This window comes from Xenopus laevis, chromosome 7L (genome assembly GCF_017654675.1).
Source record: "Xenopus laevis strain J_2021 chromosome 7L, Xenopus_laevis_v10.1, whole genome shotgun sequence".
Taxonomy (NCBI): domain Eukaryota; kingdom Metazoa; phylum Chordata; class Amphibia; order Anura; family Pipidae; genus Xenopus; species Xenopus laevis.
Window position 1 is genome coordinate 138,612,637 of NC_054383.1, and position 21,315 is coordinate 138,633,951.

At 42.4% G+C, this 21,315-nt stretch overlaps 1 protein-coding gene across 1 annotated transcript; it reads left to right on the top strand.

Moving 5' to 3' along the window:
• The first annotated feature begins 513 nt into the window (after positions 1–513).
• LOC108696832 lies at positions 514–16,248 on the top strand. The gene is made up of 2 exons (XM_041569102.1): positions 514–561; positions 14,839–16,248. Exons 1-2 carry the CDS (start codon positions 514–516, stop codon positions 16,246–16,248), a joined length of 1,458 nt encoding a protein of 485 aa, XP_041425036.1.
• The last annotated feature ends 5,067 nt before the right edge of the window (positions 16,249–21,315 follow it).

The following is a 21,315-nucleotide window of genomic DNA, read 5'->3' on the forward strand; positions in this document are numbered from 1 at the left end:
ACTAGGCAAATCCATTACAGGGATATGGAAGAGAGCTCATAGTACAAGTTGATCCAGGGACTAGCCCGATTTTGGAGTCAGGAAGGAATTTTTTCCCCTCTGAGGCAAATTGGAGAAGCCTCAGATTGCCTCCCCCTCCCCCATTGGGACAGCCTCATTAACTTCACCGGGAACAGTCTTTTTAAACTGTTTTTTCCGTTGAGGGCATGCAGCATACAAGTGTCCGACCTCTAAACAGAGGTTACATTTTTTAGATTCAGAACAGTCCTTGGAAAAATGCATATTACTGCCACAATTTGTACATATTTTACAAGACTCTGCATTATGTCCATAGTTCCTGCATTTCTTACAAAAAATTGGCATTCCTGTAAAAAAGACATCAAAATTTACATTCCCCAAACGAAATCTTGCAGGGGGTAAATGGTTCTCCTTAAAAGTCACCTTGAACCTGAATTTATAGGCCCAAACTCCAATTTCATTATACACTTTTCCCATAAACAGTACCTTTTTGCTATGGTTTCGAAGAAAAAGTTCCACTTCATTCAAGTGGACAAACGGAGAGTAAGCTTTCACAGTCAGGATAATCTCTTCCTCTGGAAAATGAGGCACGACTTTAATTCCTTGAAGTCTTTCATATCTGGACTTTGTTTCCATGCTCTCAGGAATCGCAGGAAAACACTTTTGTTCATATGTTAAAGAAATGTAAAATGTTGTATTTGACAATTTGTTACTTTGATTTGATTATATAATTTTATCTTTGCTTTTATATAAAGCTGGTTCAATAAAATTTTTGTTGAAACCTTTCAGTTAATTCACTAGCTGACCCTGACCGAGTTTCCTCAGTTAAATGTTGCTCAGCTGATACATCACCTCCAGATGTGGAATATGTGTGTTCTGTCTGCTGTCCACTTTTCTCCCTCACCTCTCTCTTCTGTCTATGAGTTACAATGGGTCTGACCTCAACTTCATTTTCACAAATGTCATCATCCATCTCCTCTAGTGATGGGCGAATTTGCGGCATTTCGCTTCGCCGAAAAATTCGCGAATTTCGCGAACCGGCGAAAAATTCGCGAAACGGCGCCGGCGTCTCGTTTTTGACGCCGGCGCCCGTTTTTGACGCCAGCGCCCGTTGTTCCGACGCCGGCGAATTTTTTCGGCAAATTTTCGCGGGCGTTTCGCGAATTTATTCGCCTGCCGCGAATTGCGCAAATTCGGCGCGAATTCGCGCCTGGCAAATAAATTCGCCCATCACTAATCTCCTCTTCAGACCCTGACCATTCATTCACCATCATATCAAAGCCCGCACTTCTGCATGATTTCTAATGAGCTTCTGTTTCTTTCTCCTCCTTTTTTTATTAACAGTCTTTATAATATACTGTTCAAACTGTGCAGCTAATTGTTCCTTTTCTTGCTTTGCATTCTGACTGCATAACCTTAACAGTTGCAATTGCTCTTTGACAGTTTGAAGTTGTAACTCTAAATCCTGTATTTGCTTAGTCTGTTGCTCTAACACTTGAGAACACAACCATCATTTTTTAAGAATGTCTCTTATTCAAATACACAATACACAAATAGTACCTACTATCCCCAGACCTAATACTGGGGATAGGCAAGGAAAAGAGGTAGAGTAGACATACAGACCCCATCAGTAATCAAACTACAGACCCCACTCCTGGTACCAAATGTATTGAGATTGGGCTCTTGTTCAGTCTGTAGAGTGATTAAACTGACACACACAAGTAAAAGAAACATAAGAGATTTATTGATACTTAGCTGAGGGACCCTCCATAAAATGGCTCAGCAGCAATTCCAACATAACCAGATACTCTGAAGTCCAGGCAGAAGTCAAAGAGCCACCCCCCAAATTAACTATTGTTAATGAATTCACTAAAAATACAGTTATAGTATATATATATATATATATATAGTATCATTATATATCGTGTGTATGTGTGTATATATATATATATATATATATATATATATATATATATATATATATATATATATATATATATATATATATATATATAGTATCATTCTTCCACAGTGAAATTCGGACTGGAACATTGGGGGCTAAAAATCAAGGGCCCTCACACATCGTCATCATTTTCATCATCATCATTTATTTATATAGCGCTGTCAAGATACGCAGTGCTTTACTGCAGTTATAGCAAACAGGGAATAAATGGTGGCTAACAGACAAGGATTACAGAGTACAATGGGGTTTACAAACTAAAAGGTTAGGGTACAATTGAGACATTAGGATTATATAAACACTTTGTCATTTTTGATACAGCAATGATTAATTAAGGTACAACGAATAGGCCTCTTTAAACAGATGGGTCTTTAAGGAGCGCTTGAAAGTTTGGAAGGAAGGAGAAAGTCTGACAGCTTGTGGCAGAGAGTTCCAGAGAAAAGCAGAAGCCCGAGAGAAGTCTTGTAGACGAGAATGGGCAGAAGTGACCAGAGGAGAAGTGAGGCGAAGATCAGAAGCAGAGCGTAGGTTTCGTGAAGGAGAGTATTTGGAGATTAGAGATGAAATATAGGGAGGGGTTTCATTATTAAGGGCCTTGAATGTGAGTGTAAGTAATTTGAATTTGATTCTAGAAGAGATTGGGAGCCAGTGAAGGGACATACAAATGGAAGCAGCTGATGTTGAGCGGCGAGCTAGATGAATGAGTCTAGCGGCCGCGTTTAGAACAGATTGGAGTTGTGAAAGGTGACTTGTTGGAATACCTGTGAGGAGTAAGTTGCAGTAATCAAGGCGGGAGATGATGAGAGACTGAATCAGTGTTTTAGTTGATTCTGAACTGAGATAGGGTCGTATTCGAGCAATGTTGCGCAGTTGAATACGGCAAGATTTTGCAAGTGTTTGAATGTGTGGTGAAAAAGACAGATGAGAGTCTAAGATAACTCCTAGGCAGCGTGCCTGTGTGGTGGAATGAAAGGTGGTGTTGTTTACGGTGAGTGATATCTGAGGGACAGGGGAAGATCTTGGAGGAAATATGATGAGTTCTGTTTTAGAAAGGTTCAGTTTCAGGTGGCGCTGTGACATCCAGGAGGAGACAGCAGAAAGACAGTCTGTGACTTGGGAAAGGACAGAATTAGAAAGATCAGGAGTAGACAAGTAGAGTTGGGTGTCATCAGCATAAAGGTGATACTGAAGTCCAAATGACTGAATGAGTTTTCCTAGTGAAGTTGTATAGAGCGAGAACAGCAGGGGGCCAAGAACAGAGCCTTGAGGAACTCCAACAGAGAGTGGGAAAGTAGTAGAAGTAGAGTTAGAGAAGGAAACTTTAAAGGAACGGTCAGACAGATAAGATGTAAACCATGAAAGAGCAGTGTCCCGAATGCCAGCTGAGTGTAGAATGTCAAGGAGGAGTGTGTGGTCAACTGTGTCAAAGGCTGCAGAGAGATCTAGTAGAATTAGAATGGAATAATGACCTTTAGACTTTGCCAATAGAAGATCATTGGTTACTTTGGTGAGGGCAGTTTCAGTCGAGTGTGATGGGCGGAAGCCAGATTGCAAGGGGTCGAGGAGGGAGTTGTGAGTGAGATGCTGGATCAGGCGTTTGTAAACAAGCCTTTCTAGTAATTTGGAGGCGAATGGAAGAAGGGAGACCGGTCGATAGTTAGTGGGAGAGCTGGGATCAAGGGAAGGTTTTTTGAGGATAGGAGTGATTAGTGCTTGTTTGTATAATGATGGAAAGGTACCAGTAGAGAGTGAAAGATTGAAAAGGTGGGTAAGTGCAGGAGAGAGTGTATCAGAGATTGGGTGGAGAAGGCGAGAGGGTATGGGGTCAAGGGAGCAGGTGGTGGGTTTTGAGCTGGCTAGAAGTTTGCTGACTTCCTCTAGAGTTGCAGGGGTGAAGGAGTGCAAAGTAGATGTGAGTGGACTGCACGTTGGTCTGAGATTGTTGTCGGACGGTATGCTCAGCCTAATGAGATCGATTTTTTCATTAAAGAAATGAGCAAGGTCTTGGGCAGTAACATTAATAGGTGGAGGAGGTGGAGGGGGGCATAGGAGTGAGTTAAATGTGGCAAACAGCTGCTGTGGTTTGGAGGACATAGTAGATATTAGATAAGAGAAGTATTGTTCTTTGGCTAATGATAGAGCTCGGTTATAGCAAGAGAGCATGAATTTGAAGTGGATGAAATCAGGATCAGTTCGTGACTTTCTCCATCGTCGCTCAGCTGATCTACTACATCTTCTGAGGTACCGTGTTACACTAGTGTGCCAGGGTTGGGGTTTAGCTGGCCGGCTGTGACGGGTGGTAGAAGGTGCAAGGGAGTCAAGTGCTGTTGAAAGGGCATCGTTGTAGAGAGAAGCTGCCATATTGGGACAGGAGAGAGTATTAATATGAGATATGGATTGTGCTGATACTGTTGATAATTGTTGTGGTTCAAAAGCATTAAGGTTTCTGTACGTATGGGTAGAGAGAGATGGTTGTGAAGGTGCAGGTGAAAGCAGTATCTGAAAGGAGAGTAGATGATGGTCAGACAGAGGGTAGGGAGAGTTTATTAAGTTGGATGGGCAGCATGAGTGGCAGAATATAAGGTCAAGAGCATGACCCTCGATGTGGGTAGGTGAGTCGGTCCACTGAGAGAGACCAAATGAAGCTGTTAGAGAGAGAAGTTTAGAGGTGGCAGCAGAAGCAGAGTTGTCAATGGGGATGTTGAAGTCCCCTAAAATGAGAGCAGGTGTCTCACTGGAGAGAAAGTATGGAAGCCAGGCAGCAAAGTGATCCAAGAAGGTGGAGTAGGGACCTGGGGGGCGATATATGACAGCAACACGCAGAGAGATTGGAGAAAACAAACGTATGCTGTGGACTTCAAAAGAAGTGAAGGAGAGAGAAGACGGTGTAGTTAGATTTTGAAACCTGCATTTGGGAGAGAGAAGAAATCCCACCCCACCGCCATGACGGCCATCCGGTCTAGGAGTGTGAGTAAGTGAGAAGCCTCCATAGCAGAGGGCAGCAGGTGAAGCAGTGTCTGAGGGTGAGAGCCATGTTTCAGTGATTGCAAGAAGGTGAAGGGATTTAGCTATAAAGAGGTCATGGACTGCTGTTAGTTTATTGCAGATTGACCGTGCATTCCAGAGGGCACATGAGAAAGGTATGGAGGGTGCTGGTTTTATGTGAATTAGGTTTGCAATATTAGAAGTACGTAAAGTCTGAGAGACTGGAAAAGACCTTGTTGAATGCCTGAGAGTAGGAATAAGTGAGGGTACAAATGAGTGAGTTGGACCAGGGTTTGGGGAGACATCCCCAGCTGCAAGTAATAGTAATAATGAGAGTGAGACAAGGTGTGACCTAGATTTGACAGTGCGAGCAGTGTATTGTTTGATGGAATGAGAGGGGATAATAGATTTAACAATACAAGATAGTGTGCTTAGATTGAGAGAGGGTGATGGGAGCAGTGAAGAGGAGATTTCAATTTCAGGATAGTTTGATGGATGTTGGAGTGCAGAGGATATATGCAGAAGTATAGAGGAGAGAGAGAAAAAGAAGGCAATCAAATTAAACATAGTTAGACAGTATAATCCGGCTTATCTTGTTGATAGAAGAATTGATGAGCAGTGATGTCCAATGTTTGCTTGGAGATTCCAATTCAACTCTGATCCAACTGTTGTCCAACTCTGTCTAACTCTATATGTTGTACTTAAACTTCTGTACTTTAACTTGATGGACTTAAGTTGTTAAATCTGCCATGGCTCTCCTGCCATGCTCACCCCTGCTATGCTTCCCCTAGAATGAATGTCCTGATATACAGCAAGAGGGTCACATGGGTGAGGGCCAGCAATTGATTAATTAAGACAAGTTAAAGACAGAAGAATCTCTGAGTCTGGTCATCTAACAGACATCGATAGCAATAAAATGGACATACCAAACTATTCACTAAAGCAAGCAACAAATTGCTAGATAAATGTTAACTGATGCATTTTAACACCTACCCCACAATTGAATAATTGGCAATGGTAATACAAAGATTTGCAGCAGAGTTGGATGGTGAGATGCAGAAAGCTAGGAGCAGTAAGTTCAATTAGCAGGAATTAGACATACCTGGAAGAGATGAGAAGGAGAGATGCAGTTCAGCAGGTATCCATATATGTAAGTTCTTAAAGGGATACTGTCATGGGAAAAAACATTTTTTTCAAAATGAATCAGTTAATAGTGCTGCTCCAGCAGAATTATGCAGTCAAATCCATTTCTCAAAAGAGCAAACAGATTTTTTTATATTCAATTTTGAAATCTGACATGGGGCTAGACATATTGTCAATTTCCCAGCTTCCCCAAGTCATGTGACTTGTGCTCTGATAAACTTCAATCACTCTTTACTGCTGTACTGCAAGTTGCAGTGATATTACCCCCTCCCTCCCCCCCCCCAGCAGCCAAACAAAAGAATAATGGGAAGGTAACCAGATAATATCTCCCTAACACAAGATAACAGCTTCCTAGTAGATCTGAGAACAGCATTCAATAGTAAAAACCCATGTCCCACTGAGACACATTCAGTTACATTAAGAAGGAAAAACAGCAGCCTGCCAGAAAGCATTTCTTTCCTAAAGTGCAGGCACAAGTCACATGACCAGGGGCAGCTGGGAAATTGACAAAATGTCTAGCCCCATGTCAGATTTCAAAATTGAATATAAAAAAATCTGTTTGCTCTTTTGAGAAATGGATTTCAGTGCAGAATTCTGCTGGAGCAGCACTATTAACTGATTCTTTTTGAAAAAAATGTTTTTTCCCATGACAGTATCCCTTTAACTCTGTCTAACTCTATATGTTGTACTTAAACTTCTGTACTTTAACTTGATGGACTTAAGTTGTTAAATCTGCCATGGCTCTCCTGCCATGCTCACCCCATGTATGAAAGGTGCAACAGCTGATCGACTGGTCAGGGGAGCAGGTCTTGGCTGGTGGGGTCCACTGGGTTTTTCCCCCCCACTGTCCTGCTGGCCCAGCAGACCCTGCATGCATAGCATCACTCTTGGTGCAAAATTTAAATATTTAAAGGGTTCTCATCCATATTCCTTTGCCTTACAGGGGTACAATTTGTTGTGGTAGGAACAACTGTGGCTCTGTAGAGGTGGGTTGTGTAACAGCCACCTTAAGGTTCTTTAGTGAAGGAAATCCCCCTTATGTAAGTGAGGAGGAGGAGGCTAAGCTTCTGATGCAAATAGAAAAGGCTGCTAGTTTGGGTAAAGTATCGAAAAGTATTTAAAAACTACAAATCTGTTAATGAATATAAACAATGTAATAAATGTTGTAAATCAGCAATCCGGAAGGCAAAGAAAGGAAATGAAGAGATAATTGTGGTGGAGGTGAAAACTAACCAGTATATTAATAGTAAAAAGATGCAGGTTGAGAGAGTTGCTCCATTAAATAATGGTACCAGTCTGGTTGTAACAGATACAGAAAAGGCAAATGTGTTAAATCAGTTCTTTTCATCAGTGTATACAATAGAGGAGTCTGGGTTCCCAGGCTCACTTTATAACTGCACTAATGGTTCAGCTCAATCTAGTCAGTGGCTGACTCAGGATATGATTCATAAAGCTTTAATACAAATTAATGTAAAGAAGGCTCCAGGGCCTGATGGCATACACCCCCGGGTTCTAAGAGAGCTTAGTTCAGTTTTAGACCAGCCCTTATTTCTGATTTTCTCAGATTCACTTCCATCTGGTATGGTACCTATGGTTTTGAGAAAAGATGATGTTATTCCAATATTTAAAAAGGGATTACGATCTCAGCCTGGTAATTATAGGCCAGTAAGTCTGACATCTGTGGTGGGCAAATTATTTGAAGGCTTGTTAAGGGATCACATTCAAAATGTTGTCCTAGTGAATGGCATTATGAGCAGCATGGCTTTATGAAGGATAGGTCATGTCAGACAAATTTGATTGCTTTTTATGATGAGGTAAGTAAGATGCTGGACAGTGGGGGGGGGGGCAGTAGATCTATTTGGATTTTGCCAAAGTGTTTGATACTGTGCCCCACAAATGACTGCTTTCTAAACTAAGGTCTGTTGGGCTTAATGAAGTCGTTTGCACATGGATAGGAAACTGGCTACAGGATCGGGTACAGAGGGTGGTTGTTAATGCGACATTCTCTACTTGGAGTAAGGTTCTTAGTGGGGTCCCCCAGGGCTCAGTATTGGGGCCACTTTTATTTAACTTGTTCATTAATGACTTAGGGGAGGGTGATATAAGTAATGTATCAGTTTTTGCAGATGACACAAAACTATCAGCCCAATTAATTCAATTCATTTACATTCACTTCCATTCCATACACTTGCAACACGATCTTCCCAAACCGGCAAAAGTGGCAAATGAGATTCAATGTTGATAAATGTAAAGTCCTGCACCTGGGATGTAACAATATCCACTTATACACTTAATGGGACTGCACTAGGCAAATCCATTACAGGGATATGGAAGATAGCTCATAGTACAAGTTGATCCAGGGACTAGCCCGATTTTGGAGTCAGGAAGGAATTTTTTCCCCCTCTGAGGCAAATTGGAGAAGCCTCAGATGGGTTTTTTTGCCTTCCTCTGGATCAACTTGCAGTTAGGCAGATTTAAAAAAAAAAAAAACACAAAAAACGAAAAGGTTGAACTTGATGGACATGTGTCTTTTTTCAACCTTACTTACTATGTTACTATGTTATTATGTAGATTTCCCCTTTGAGGACCCTGCTGAAATAGTCCCAGCAGGATAAGAGGTTTTATTCAAGGCACTGGGAGCAGAAACAGGGGCTGTGGTCTTAATATGCCCTTTGGGGCAACTCTGGCGAGTGTGCCCCAGGTTCTTGCAAAGGAAGCACCTCACTTCCTCTGTGCTGTAAACATTTTTATACAGCACCCCTTCAAACAGAACTCCGAAAGACCCCTCAATAGTGTCTTGCCCTGAGGTAAAAGTAGTTGCACCTGCCTTTTAAAAGAAAGGACTTGCCTCAGTCTGCTCTCCTTACATCCCAGGGGAATTTTCTCTCCTCACAAAACTGCAAATCAAAATCCCCACTCAATCTGTACAAAAAGTAAGTAATTTGTGCTGAAACAGCAAAAAAATGCACCCAGGTGTGGGGGAGGGGTAGGGGATCTAACTGTGAGTTTGTAGCTCAGAGGAAGTCAAGGGAACTGGGCTAAATCACTCACCTTCAGGGTCAAAAGAAAAATCCATTTTTAGTAAAGACAATCAACTCAAAACCTCCCAAATATCATCCACCAAGTGGACAACACATTCTCCTGTGTGTTGATTTTTCATAAGCTGAAGTTTCCCACAGGACTATTTGTATGCGCTAACTTCATTTTGGGGCCTCTAGATGCCAGATACTTTGGTAAACTTATGTGCAATGGGAGCCAAACAGTTTGGAGGACCCCTGGCAATCATAGTTTCGGTGCTTTTTCTTGGTACGTAATGATACATGGGTGATATGATGCTGGAAAGTTGGAGCTTTGAGGCAGTTTTCAGATATTTCACCAAAACCGCTGATTTTGGGAAAGCCTTGTGACTAGTTTGGAGCAGAAAGGCATGGGTACCCATTTTAGATTCAGTAAAATGTGTACTTTCCAAAAATATATGGTTTTGGGGGGTAAACATATATTTCTGTGTTTTTACCCCTCAAAAATGTTGATGTTTCAGTAGCTGAAGTAAAGTCCTGGACAATTTGGATGCGCTAACTTTATATTGGGGTCTCTCAATGGCAGATACTTTGGTAAACCTATGCATAATGGGTATCAAACTGTTCAGTGGACCCCTGGCAATCATATTCAGGGTGATTTTTTTTGTTACCTAATACAGTGTGGGATATGCGGAGCAGCAAAATAAAACTTTTGAAATGATTTTCCAGAATTTTTATAAAAACTGCTACATTCAGACAAGCTTTGATGGTTGGTAGTTAGGAGTAGAGGGACATAGTTACCAATTTTGAAATCCACAGAATGTGTACTTGTCAAAAATATATGGTTTTCTGGGGTAAACCTACTGTTTCAGGATGTTTTGGCCTTGGAATCTAAAGTATGGCGTTTTCTGCCTTTGTGCTGTCAAAATTCGGTAATATACTGCCGGGAGTTTTTGCTGTACAGAAGTCCTAAATCTCCCCAAAACTATACATATCTGGTATTGGCATGTTCGAGAGACACGGGCAGTTTTATTTTTATGTGTAAAATGAAACATGTTTCTAGTATAAATTCATATATTGTGAAAAATAGGAATCTTTCATTTTTTTAGTATTTAGCACTATAAATCTTTTTGCAGAGGTGGAAATACATGAAAACTGAGGCAGATTTAGAAATCTCAGTTACTCTAAAAAAAAACCAATGTATCATTTTCCTAGGTAAACTATTGGTTCACCCTCAGAAAATGCCCCTAAAGTGAGAGAATACAAAATGTTTCAAAAACGTCTGGCATTTCGCGTAATCAAGAATTTCAATTCTGTTAGCACTTAAAGGGTTAAACTATACCTGAGAAGTACAGCACTTAAAGGGTTAAACTATACCTGAGAAGTACAGTTCAGCAACACCCTGCCTCCAACATACAGATCAAGCCACTTTGGTTTGCGTGTTTAACACAGAATAACTGTACACATTGTGAACAATGGTACTTTTGTATGCTAATGAAAAGATTAATGGGGTTATGTAATTAAAGGCACTAAGTATGCCAAGGGGCAGTAACCTATAGCAACCAATCAGCAGGTAGAATTTCCTGGTCACATGTTTAAAAGCAAACATCTTATTGGTTGCTACTGGTTACTGCTCCTGGGCAAACTTAGTGCCTTTTATTACATGTGGGGGTAACTGCATTAAATGAGTTTAGATGACTTTAGATAACACAGTTATGATGCATTTAACTCACAAATCCAAGTGGCTTCATCTGTACACAAGGGCCCACACCTGCAGATTAACAGTCACATACATAATTTATTAGAGCAGTGAGTGCCTCCATTACAAATAGAACTCTAATGTTGCTGGACTACAGCTCCCAGCATGCCTCAACCTTCACAGTATGTTACATATTCTGGGATTTGTACTCCAGCAACAAGTAAGTAAAGGGTATCAGGGTTTTGTGACCCTTTAAACAGAATCACACATATATAACAGGATAATATAATAATGATACAACTATACTGATTTGTATTGTTATTGTTCTTGCCTGAGTTTGGATCAGGGTTTGTTATTAAATGAAATTGGAACGTCAGTTAGTAACATGACCACAAGATGGTAGTGTGGCACAATGTATTTTTTGCAGTTGTCTCGAACAAGAGGCCACTGACACAATGGACTTTATAACTAAATTACCATGGTGAGGATAACTTATTGCTATTTAAACGCATTTGAAACATAATTGTAACTGTATCGTTAAACTACTGGAATTGCTATTGGTGTTACAAGTGAATAGATGGAAACATAGTATTTATATGTTAAAATATACTGCTGTATTGCTGTCTACTGGCCACAAGATGGAGCTGTAGATACACGTGGGGCTTATGGGTAATGGAGGGCTTAAAAGCTGTTTTATTCTTACACTGTTTATAACATGCACCAGAGGAAGGACCAGATGGGTCCGAAACATGTAGTGCGATAATAATACTACACACTTGCAAAGACTCTCCAGACTTTCTTGTTATTTTATGAAAGTTTGAACACATTTCTGTGGTTTTTTAAGTTATTACAGTTTAGTTTTTTTGTAGTTTTTTGGGGGTTTTGTATTTTTGTAGTATTTTTTTGTAGTTTTTTGGGTTTGTAGTTTTTTTTTCTCTCAGTTTAGTCTGCCCTCCTCACTCCCTGCAACAGTTCAACAGCACCACTGTACAGTGTGTGGGGGTTGTATTTAAACCATTACAATTTAGAAAGGGCAGTTTTTGCCAACTTTGCATCATTAAAAGGTATTGCAGTTTTATAGCAGCAGCCTTTAAGAAGAATGAAGAAAGCATGATGAATAAACGAGAAACTATGTAGAAAACAGAGGAACAAGGTGAGTGAACTGGGGAAGAATCTTGGTGGAGCAGCACACAAAAAGAGCATCTGAACTCATATTTTTCATCTGTCTACACAAATGAGGAACCAGTTAATGAAGGTTTCCTTCTTAACGGTCCCAATTCTAGTAATACAACTAATGATGCATGGTTCACACATGAGGAAATTCAAAAGAGACTAGAACATGTTAAGATTAACAAAGGTCCAGGGCCAGATGGTATTCATCCCAGGGTAATTAGCGAGCTTATCTCTGTGATTGCCAAACCTCTTTACTTAATTTTTCAGGATCCATTGAGATCTGGCATAGTGCCGAGAGACTGGCGAATTGCTAATGTGGTGCCACTATTCAAAAAAGGATCCCGTTCTCAGCCTCAAAACTATAGGCCAGTTAGTCTGACGTCAGTGGTAGGAAAGCTTTTCAAAGGGTTAATAAAGAATAAGATACTGGACTTCATAGCAAATCGTAATACTATGAGTTTGTGCCAGCATGGTTTTATGTGTAATAGATCTTGCCAGACTAACTTAATTTCTTTTTATGAGAAGGTAAGTAGAGACCTTGATTCTGGGATGGCAGTGGATGTGATTTACTTAGACTTTGCTAAAGCATTTGATACAGTGCCACACAGAAGGTTATTGGTTAAATGAAGGAATGTTGGCCTGGAACATAGTATTTGTACCTGGATAGAGAACTGGCTAAAAGATAGACTACAAAGAGTGGTGGTAAATGGAACATTTTCTAATTGGACCAGTGTTGTTAGTGGAGTACCGCAGGGCTCTGTACTAGGTCCCTTGCTTTTCAACTTGTTTATTAATGACCTGGAGGTGGCCATTGAAAGTACTGTTTCTATTTGTGCAGATGAGACTAAATTGTGCAGAACTATAGGTTCCATGCAGGATGCTGCCACTTTGCACAGTGATTTGTCTAAACTGGAAAACTGGGCAGCAAACTGGAAAATGAGGTTCAATGTTGATAAATGCAGGTTATGCACTTTGGCAAAAATAATATAAATGCAAGTTATACACTAAATGGCAGTGTGTTGGGAGTTTCCTTAAATGAGAAGGATCTTGGGGTCTTTGTAGATAACAAGTTGTCTAATTCTGGGCAGTGTCATTCTGTGGCTACTAAAGCAAATAAAGTTCTTGTATAAAAAAGGGCATTAACTCAAGGGATGAAACATAATTGTGTCTCTTTATAGGTCCCTGGTGAGGCCTCATCTGGAGTATGGGGGCAGTTTTGGACTCCAGTCCTTAAGAGGGATATAAATGAGCTGGAGAGAGTGCAGAGACTAAGTGCAACTAAACTGGTTAGAGGGAGGGAAGAGTTAAATTATGAGGGGTTGGGGTTGTTTTCTCTGGGGGAAAAAAGGCGCTTGTGAGGGGACATGATTAGACTTTACAAGTACATTAGAGGACATTATAGACAAATAGCAGGGGACCTTTTTACCCATAAAGAGAATCACGTACCAGAGGCCTCCCCTTCAGACTAGAGGAAAAGAAGTTTTATTTAAAGGAACAGAGTAGGGGGTTCATCACAGTGAGGACAGTGAGGTTGGGGAATGCACTGCCGGGTGATGATTCAGTTAATGACTATAAGAGGGACTTGGATGATTTCTTGGACAGACATAATACAAAGGCTATTGTGATACTAAACTCTATAGTTAGTATATATATATATGGGTATATAGAATTTAATTAAAAGTAGGGAGGGGTGTGTGTATGGATGATGGGTTTTCATTTGGAGGGGTTGAACTTGATGGACTTTGTCTTTTTTCAACCCAATTTAACTATGTAGCTATGTAACTATGTGTGACAAATACTGAGTGTGACCAAAATCCCCTTCTACTGGTCCCATTTTATCCATAGCTAACTGACTAGTACACATCTAATCCAAGATGGTGTTTCTTCTTTGTTCTACTTTCCCGCCAAAAAGCTTTAAAGAAAGGAGCTCCCAGGATTGCCCTCCAGAAGAGCTGGACAAACCCCTCCAAGGTATTTCCCCCTCCCCTAATGATGCAGCAGGGCCCCTGCCAATCAGACCTGCTTGGGTGGGGTTAACCAGAAGCAAGGCCGGCCTCCCAGCCAATCAACCCTAGGGGGTGGGGAAAAGGCCAGATATACCAGAGGGGAGGGATAGAGAGTTGTTGTTGTTCGTCTGGGGTGTAACCTGGCTGTGGCAGGTCACCCTCCTCTGCGGTTCCTTGGAGTTTATCCTAGCTGAGGCAGGAAGACTCCCTCCAACAGTTTGGATCTCCCTACCTCCCAGAGGACTGTTTGTACCTGGATCCCCTTGAGGTATGGTTATTCGGTGGATTTACCCAAAGGCACTTTGCTCCTTTCCCCTTTCAAATTGCCCAAAGGAACTCCCTGACTTTGTGTTTGGATTTGCCATGAGGGCGTGTGCATCTTGGTGTGGATTGCTCCAAGGGAAGCACTTTATTTCGGACCGGGAGTGTTTTGGACTTGGGGGAGTTCACATGCTAATTCCGTGTTCCTGATCTACTGCTTGTTTTGTATCTGAAATTCTTACAAGTGTGGTATTTCCCTGTGTGTGCTAGTTGGTCATACGTCACACGTTTACGTGACATTTCTGGTGGCAGCGGTGTGGATAATGGAAACTAGCACATCAGGGAACTTCGCAAACCTTACAGCTCAGGAGATTACTGAGCTCAGGCTACCAACGCTACAAAGGCTCTGCCACACATGGGGTATTGACACAGTGGGAAAGCAGAGACAGGAACTCATAGAACCAGGAAGGTGATGCCCATGGTGACCCCGAAACCCCTGAGGAGGGAAAAGAAAACTATAATTTGCACCAAGATGCAGCTGGGGAACCTGAGGACAACACGGTTACCTTGTTTCAGAAACACCTTGCTGCTATTGGTCCAGGGCTGACCCCAGCAGAACGGCTAGAGGCATTGCACCTAACTATACAGGGAAATCAGCCTAGGAACTTGAGTTGTGGGCCCACAGCAGGGCCAACCATTGCACGACAGCCAGTTGTGAAACTGACTCATGCTGCCTTTCCTTCCTTTGATGAGTCTAAGCAGAGCATAGACAGCTTCCTTCGCTCCTTTGAAGGTTTATGTGAGGACCACCAAGTTCCCCAGGATGAGTGGGTGCTTATTTTGGCTGGTAAGCTCACTGGTAAAGCTAGCAAAGTCTATTTGGAAATTCCATACTCCCAGCGAGCAAATTATTGGAAAGTGCATGAGATTCTTCTCGCCAGCTACGCCATCACTCCAGACTCCTACAGAAGAGCTTTCCGCACCCGGCGTAAAGCCTCCCAAGAAACTCACCAGGATTACAGGAATAAGTTGCAGAGGGATTTCTGCAACTGGGTAAGGGGGAATAAAGTTAATTCCCTTGAGGATTTGTGCCAATTGATGCTAAAAGAACAATTCTTCGAAAACTGCTCCCTTGAAGTGCGACAATGGGTTGGGGACCGGATGCCTGGTACCTTGGAGGAGGACACCCAGTTAGCAGATGAGTACCTGGAGAATTGTGTCCAGTCCCAGCCACTTACCCTACCCCTGAGTCCTACAAACCACTCCTGTGAGGCTGATCATACCCATGCTCTACATGCCAGCCATGTGACAGTCAGGGCCCTTCCAGATTCTAAACCACTTAGGATTCCTCGGGCCTGTTTTATTTGTGGTTGTACTACTCACTTACAGGCAACATGCCCACGCAGACTCCCTAACCTGACCCCAATAAGACTGCCACCTGCCAAATCTGCAAATATTGTATCACAGGGGGTCACTGAGTGTCAAGTGCAGGTTGCCCAAGAGACTGGTCCCCATATCTACAGGAAGCAACAAGTGAATATTGATGCATCAGACCTAAAAGAATTTAGAGTGTCAGCAGTCAACTTGTGTGCCCCAAAAAGGTGGGAGAACAACTGTGCACCCAGGAGAGGACACAGGGGTGTTCCACAGACAAGCTGCAAAGTCTACATTGGAAACCTTGGCAAGCATGGCCATAAGACTATATTGGAGCAGGCATTTGGATATTATGGCCCTTTACGTAGTGTGTGGGTGGCCAGGAGCCCCCCGGGTTTCGCATTTGTGGAATTTGAACACCACAGAGATACTGCTGATGCAGTTCAAGAACTAAATAAACGGACTTTGTGTGGGCGTCAAGTTAAGGTGGAATTTGCATCCAAAGACAGACAAAGTAGCAATAAAGCTCCTCAATCCCCATGCAAATGGCTCACAACACAAAGAAGAATATGGACTGAAAGAAACAACTATGTCACCCAAAGATTTCACTGAGCCAGTGGGACCTTCAAAGTGCAGCCGTGACTCACCCTACAAAGGGGATCCCCAGCAATGCACTTACTCTGGGGGGGAAGAAGTGTGACAAATACTGAGTGTGACCAAAATTCCCTTCTACTGGTCCCATTTTATCCATAGCTAACTGACTAGTACACATCTAATCCAAGATGGTGTTTCTTCTTTGTTCTACTTTCCCGCCAAAAAGCTTTAAACAAAGGAGCTCCCAGGATTGCCCTCCAGAAGAGCTGGACAAACCCCTCCAAGGTATTTCCCCCTCCCCTAATGATGCAGCAGGGCCCCTGCCAATCAGACCTGCTTGGGTGGGGTTAACCAGAAGCAAGGCCGGCCTCCCAGCTAATCAACCCTAGGGGGTGGGGAAAAGGCCAGGTATACCAGAGGGGAGGGCTAGAGAGTTGTTGTTATTCGTCTGGGGTGTAACCTGGCTGTGGCAGGGCACCCTCCTCTGCGGTTCCTTGGAGTTTATCCTAGCTGAGGCAGGAAGACTCCATCCAACAGTTTGGATCTCCCTTCCTCCCAGAGGACTGTTTATACCTGGATCCCCTTGAGGTATGGTTATTCGGTGGATTTACCCAAAGGCACTTTGCTCCTTTCCCCTTTGAAAGTGCCCAAAGGAACTCCCTGACTTTGTGTTTGGATTTGCCTGGAGGGCGTGTGCATCTTGGTGTGGAGTGCTCCAAGGGAAGCTCTTTATTTCTGACCGGGAGTGTTTTGGACTTGGGGGAGTTCACATGCTAATTCTGTGTTCCTGATCTACTGCTTGTTTTGTATCTGAAATAAACTCCTGTGTAAACCCTTCTTACAAGTGTGGTATTTCCCTGTGTGTGTGCTAGTTGGTCATACGTCACACGTTTACGTGACACCATGCAACACTCTTCCTTCACTCAGACAAAAGGACAATTACAATTACAACACCATGTGATGGTCTCTTCCTTAGGAAAACCCCCTATCCTGGAGGAAGTAGGAGTCAATAGACTGCAGGGAACAGCAGAGAGGTATAAAGAAAATGTAAAAAATGTTCCAAAAAGTTCAAAGAGAACTTTGCTGTTATGAAATGTAAAGATGAAAATCTATTATATACAATAGAACAACTGTTAGGGTTATATGCAGGGGATGTGTCTCCCACCAATAGCCCAATATACATTTTCAAAAACAAAGACAAAATGGCCACTGGCACATGTGCTTAAGGACAAAATGGCGTAGGCTCCCCCTGTTCAGACTCAGCAAGGGCTAGAAACTTGGTTTGTAATTCAGATTGGTCGGATTGTTACCCAACCTCCAATATTGATTATTGTAATAATAAAAGCAATACAATCCTCCCAAACAAAAGATTTTCTCAAGGATGAAACCTATAGAGTCGCAATTTTAAAACAAACACCACTTAGTAGACAGACAGAAAACAAACACAAATAAAAAACAATGATTCTAAATCCCCTCTAGATACTGTTGGCCATATCTGCTGCTACAAGATTATCCTACAACCACCCGGCATACACAGAAACTCCCTCCACTGGTCTGAATCACTCACAGATCCTCCAGCAGGGGCAATAACAGTCCCTTATGGTTAAAAAAAGAAATAAATGAATAAAACCCCACAGCAGTTATGCAGATATGCCCCAACCAGTACCTGGGCAGTAAATACCTAAAAACACCACACATACACCCAAAAGGTTCTTTTGGTAGATTTTTATCTGATTCCAGCAGCCTAGAGACCACAAATCAATTTGCAGAAAGCAAAAACTTTCTCAAATATGAGAGTATCAAAACAAAAAGGTCTTATCTCAATGCCGGCCTTTTTGCTGCCCGAAATAAAATATGGCCCCTTTTAATTCTGCTGAAATTAAGGGAAAAATTGAACCTCATGCCCTTGGCTCGCCATCTGATATCGTATAAAAATGATCTTTCGTCTTAATGGACAATCGATCCGGAAACCTTGATGTATCGTGTGGTGATGTTGCGCAATCCCCCGGAAATAACGTCACAGCAGTCGTTCTTAGCTGGGGTCCAGTATTCTGCCTCCCTCTACAATGGCCAGTGGTTTATTATACACCAAGACAAAAGGTGGTCTTACAATATATCCAATCAATGAGCATGTTATGCTATGAATCAATTGGTGGAACCAGCAGACAGACACATGTCCATAGAAGGGGGGGGGGGAGTAGACTGCCCTAGGCAAACAAAAGACACCAGGACAAAAGGCACTTCCCCCGGTAATATACATATACACAGACACAGTGATCTTAGCATGGCTTGTACTGATCTTGTAAAAGTACATCTTTGTTCAGTGGTCCGTATTCCTCAATCCCAACCGGTGCCACACCCGGCATGCTGCAGTCATGCCTGATGAACACAAATCAGATGAGAATGATCGGGCGACTGTGCAAAGGTCGGTCATAAAGACGCTTATCCCGCATCGGTGGCGGCCATATGACGAAATATGAAAAATTTCCACGTCACTTAATTAATATAATAAATGTTTCCAGATATTATGTAATCCTTTGTTGGTGCACTCTCTTGCACTCTCTTTGGTGCAGTTGCTATGGTGACCAGGTGTCCTGAGCCTCTTTGCATGAAAAGGTACTGGGAACTTGGATTTACAGCAAAGTAACTCCACCAAGTGGGCCCTGAGGAATTAGACCTCAGGAGAATTCCAGCAGGAAAATAAAACACACACTTTGCAGTAAGCAAGTACAACTTTATATAAAACATAAGAAAAAGAAATTGGGATTCTAATACCCAGTGCGCTCCTGCCCTGGGGACACGTGGTGACCTAACTATCTCGCTATTAAGTATCACTCTGACTGTCTAGCTAACAGAATCCTTTCAATAACATGGTTCCAATCAACTCCAGAAGGGAATAAACAAGACACAGTTCAGCTTCAATGAAATGTCCCTTCCCAAGAGCTCTTATTCCCCAGGTAGCACTACCTTTCCCAAAGTACCTCTCCCTTTGGACACTTAGTAGTGACTCCCTCATGGCAAGTGCACACACAAGACCTGTCTTCACACAGGGGTCCTACACTTGTGTCCTTGCCAATATCTGCCCTCCCTTGGGTGGCTCACTCACCAGGGTACACTCAGAGGCAGTCACACTGGAGATTACAGGCAGCTCTGCAGCAGGGTAAGTCTCAACACTGGCACTTGGCACCATCTGAGTCTCTATCAGCTTGTCAGGAATGGGCTTTATATGTACATCAGGGGCTGCAGACCACTCCTCCAGATCTGCACAACACAAAACAGTGGCCTGTCTGAACTTTAGGACAGTCTCACACACACTAGGTTCTGCCTTGATGCTGCAGCAGGGGCACCTTTATAAGGTCTCCCTGCCAACCCACCCAGTAGATTTGTCTCCAAACACAGGCTCTTCCTGGATCCTCCTTTTTTTCACAATAAACGAGCAAGGGTTCTCCCTCCTAGAAATACCCACGTTGTGCCGGTGATTCTTCTCCCTTCCTCCTTTTGTCCCCCAGATGTCCTCTGGGGCTTTCGACCAATTGATCATTCTCCTGATTGTAACTGGGCTTGATGTTTTCACAGGCAGAATAGGGGGATGTTAGTCTTATCCCCTACAGGGGTAGTTATTTAGAAATAAATTACAGAAAAGAGCAACTAAGCTGATAAAGGGAATGGAAGGGCTCAGTTTTGGGCAAGGATGTCCAAGCTGGCACTGTTAGCTAGGGCATACACAGAAATGTCCACATACCTTACATGTTTTTCCAGCACCCAACCCATCTAGCTATTCAGGAAGAGCTGAACCATAAGGTTGAGTACATATCCAAAGAAAGACAGTTGGGTCAGAGGGCTTTTGTGGAGCATGGCCAGAAGATTGCATCCATTATGTAAGATGACATTACAACTACTGGACCTGAGTTTTGGAGGTTGCCAAGTTCTGGTGTTACTCCTTTCCCCCAGGAAGCTGTGGGGATGCTTTGGGGGGGGGGAACTCTACAGTAACTTGCTGTAGGGGTGAGGCAGTCGATGATGATGAGTGTCACAGAGGCAGACAGTGATTGGGGTTTCCCCTTCACCCGACTAGGAGGCACCTTAAGCCTCAGAGGACTGCTTCTGATCATATTGAACCTGGCACTCAGCAGGGAGACGCAATGGTTGATATAGTATAAATAACGCCCATGCCAATTGGTCAACATGTGTGCTGTAGTGCACATTATCCCCTATCTGTTGGTGGAGAGTCATCCTACTCCAGAAGGTAGGGAGCTGGCACCATTTGAATGAGGAATAGGAGGAGAAGGACTAGAGTGGCTGCTCTGTGCCCTGCCACTTTACTGCAACTCCCTCCTCATCCAATGATGGTATTTCATATGGGAACTGAATGTTGTAGTGTGACCCTGGCTACCACATTGCATATTCTGATTGCTGTGTCTAGGGTTGCCACCTGCCCGGTATTTTACTGGCCTGGCCAGTAAAAATGATGGTTGATCCCAATGTTATTAATAGGAAAAAAAGATAAATATATAGGAAGGTCAGTGATCCCAATGTTATTAATAAGAAAAAAAGATAAATATATAGGAAGGTCAGTGATCCCAATGTTATTAATAGGGAATAAAGATAAATATATCGGAAGGTCAGTGATCCCAATGTTATTAATAGGGAATAAAGATAAATATATAGGAAGGTCAGTGATCCCAATGTTATTAATAGGGAATAAAGATAAATATATAGGAAGGTCAGTGATCCCAATGTTATTAATAGGGAATAAAGAGAAATATATAGGAAGGTCAGTGATCCCAATGTTATTAATAGGGAATAAAGAGAAATATATAGGAAGGTCAGTGATCCCAATGTTATTAATAAGAAAAAAAGATAAATATATAGGAAGGCCGGTATTTTTTTCCGGAAAAGGCGGCAACCCTAATTGTGATTAACCAGTTAACTGAGTGGCATGTAAAAAATGCTCTCATACTGTGTACAAAAATGATACACAGTCCTTCTTTATCTGACTGTGAGGTGCCTACGGGTTGATTTCCATTGGAACAGAGGCAGTGAGCATGCCCAGTTTGAGGTATTCACAGTCAGAGAGAGAAGGAG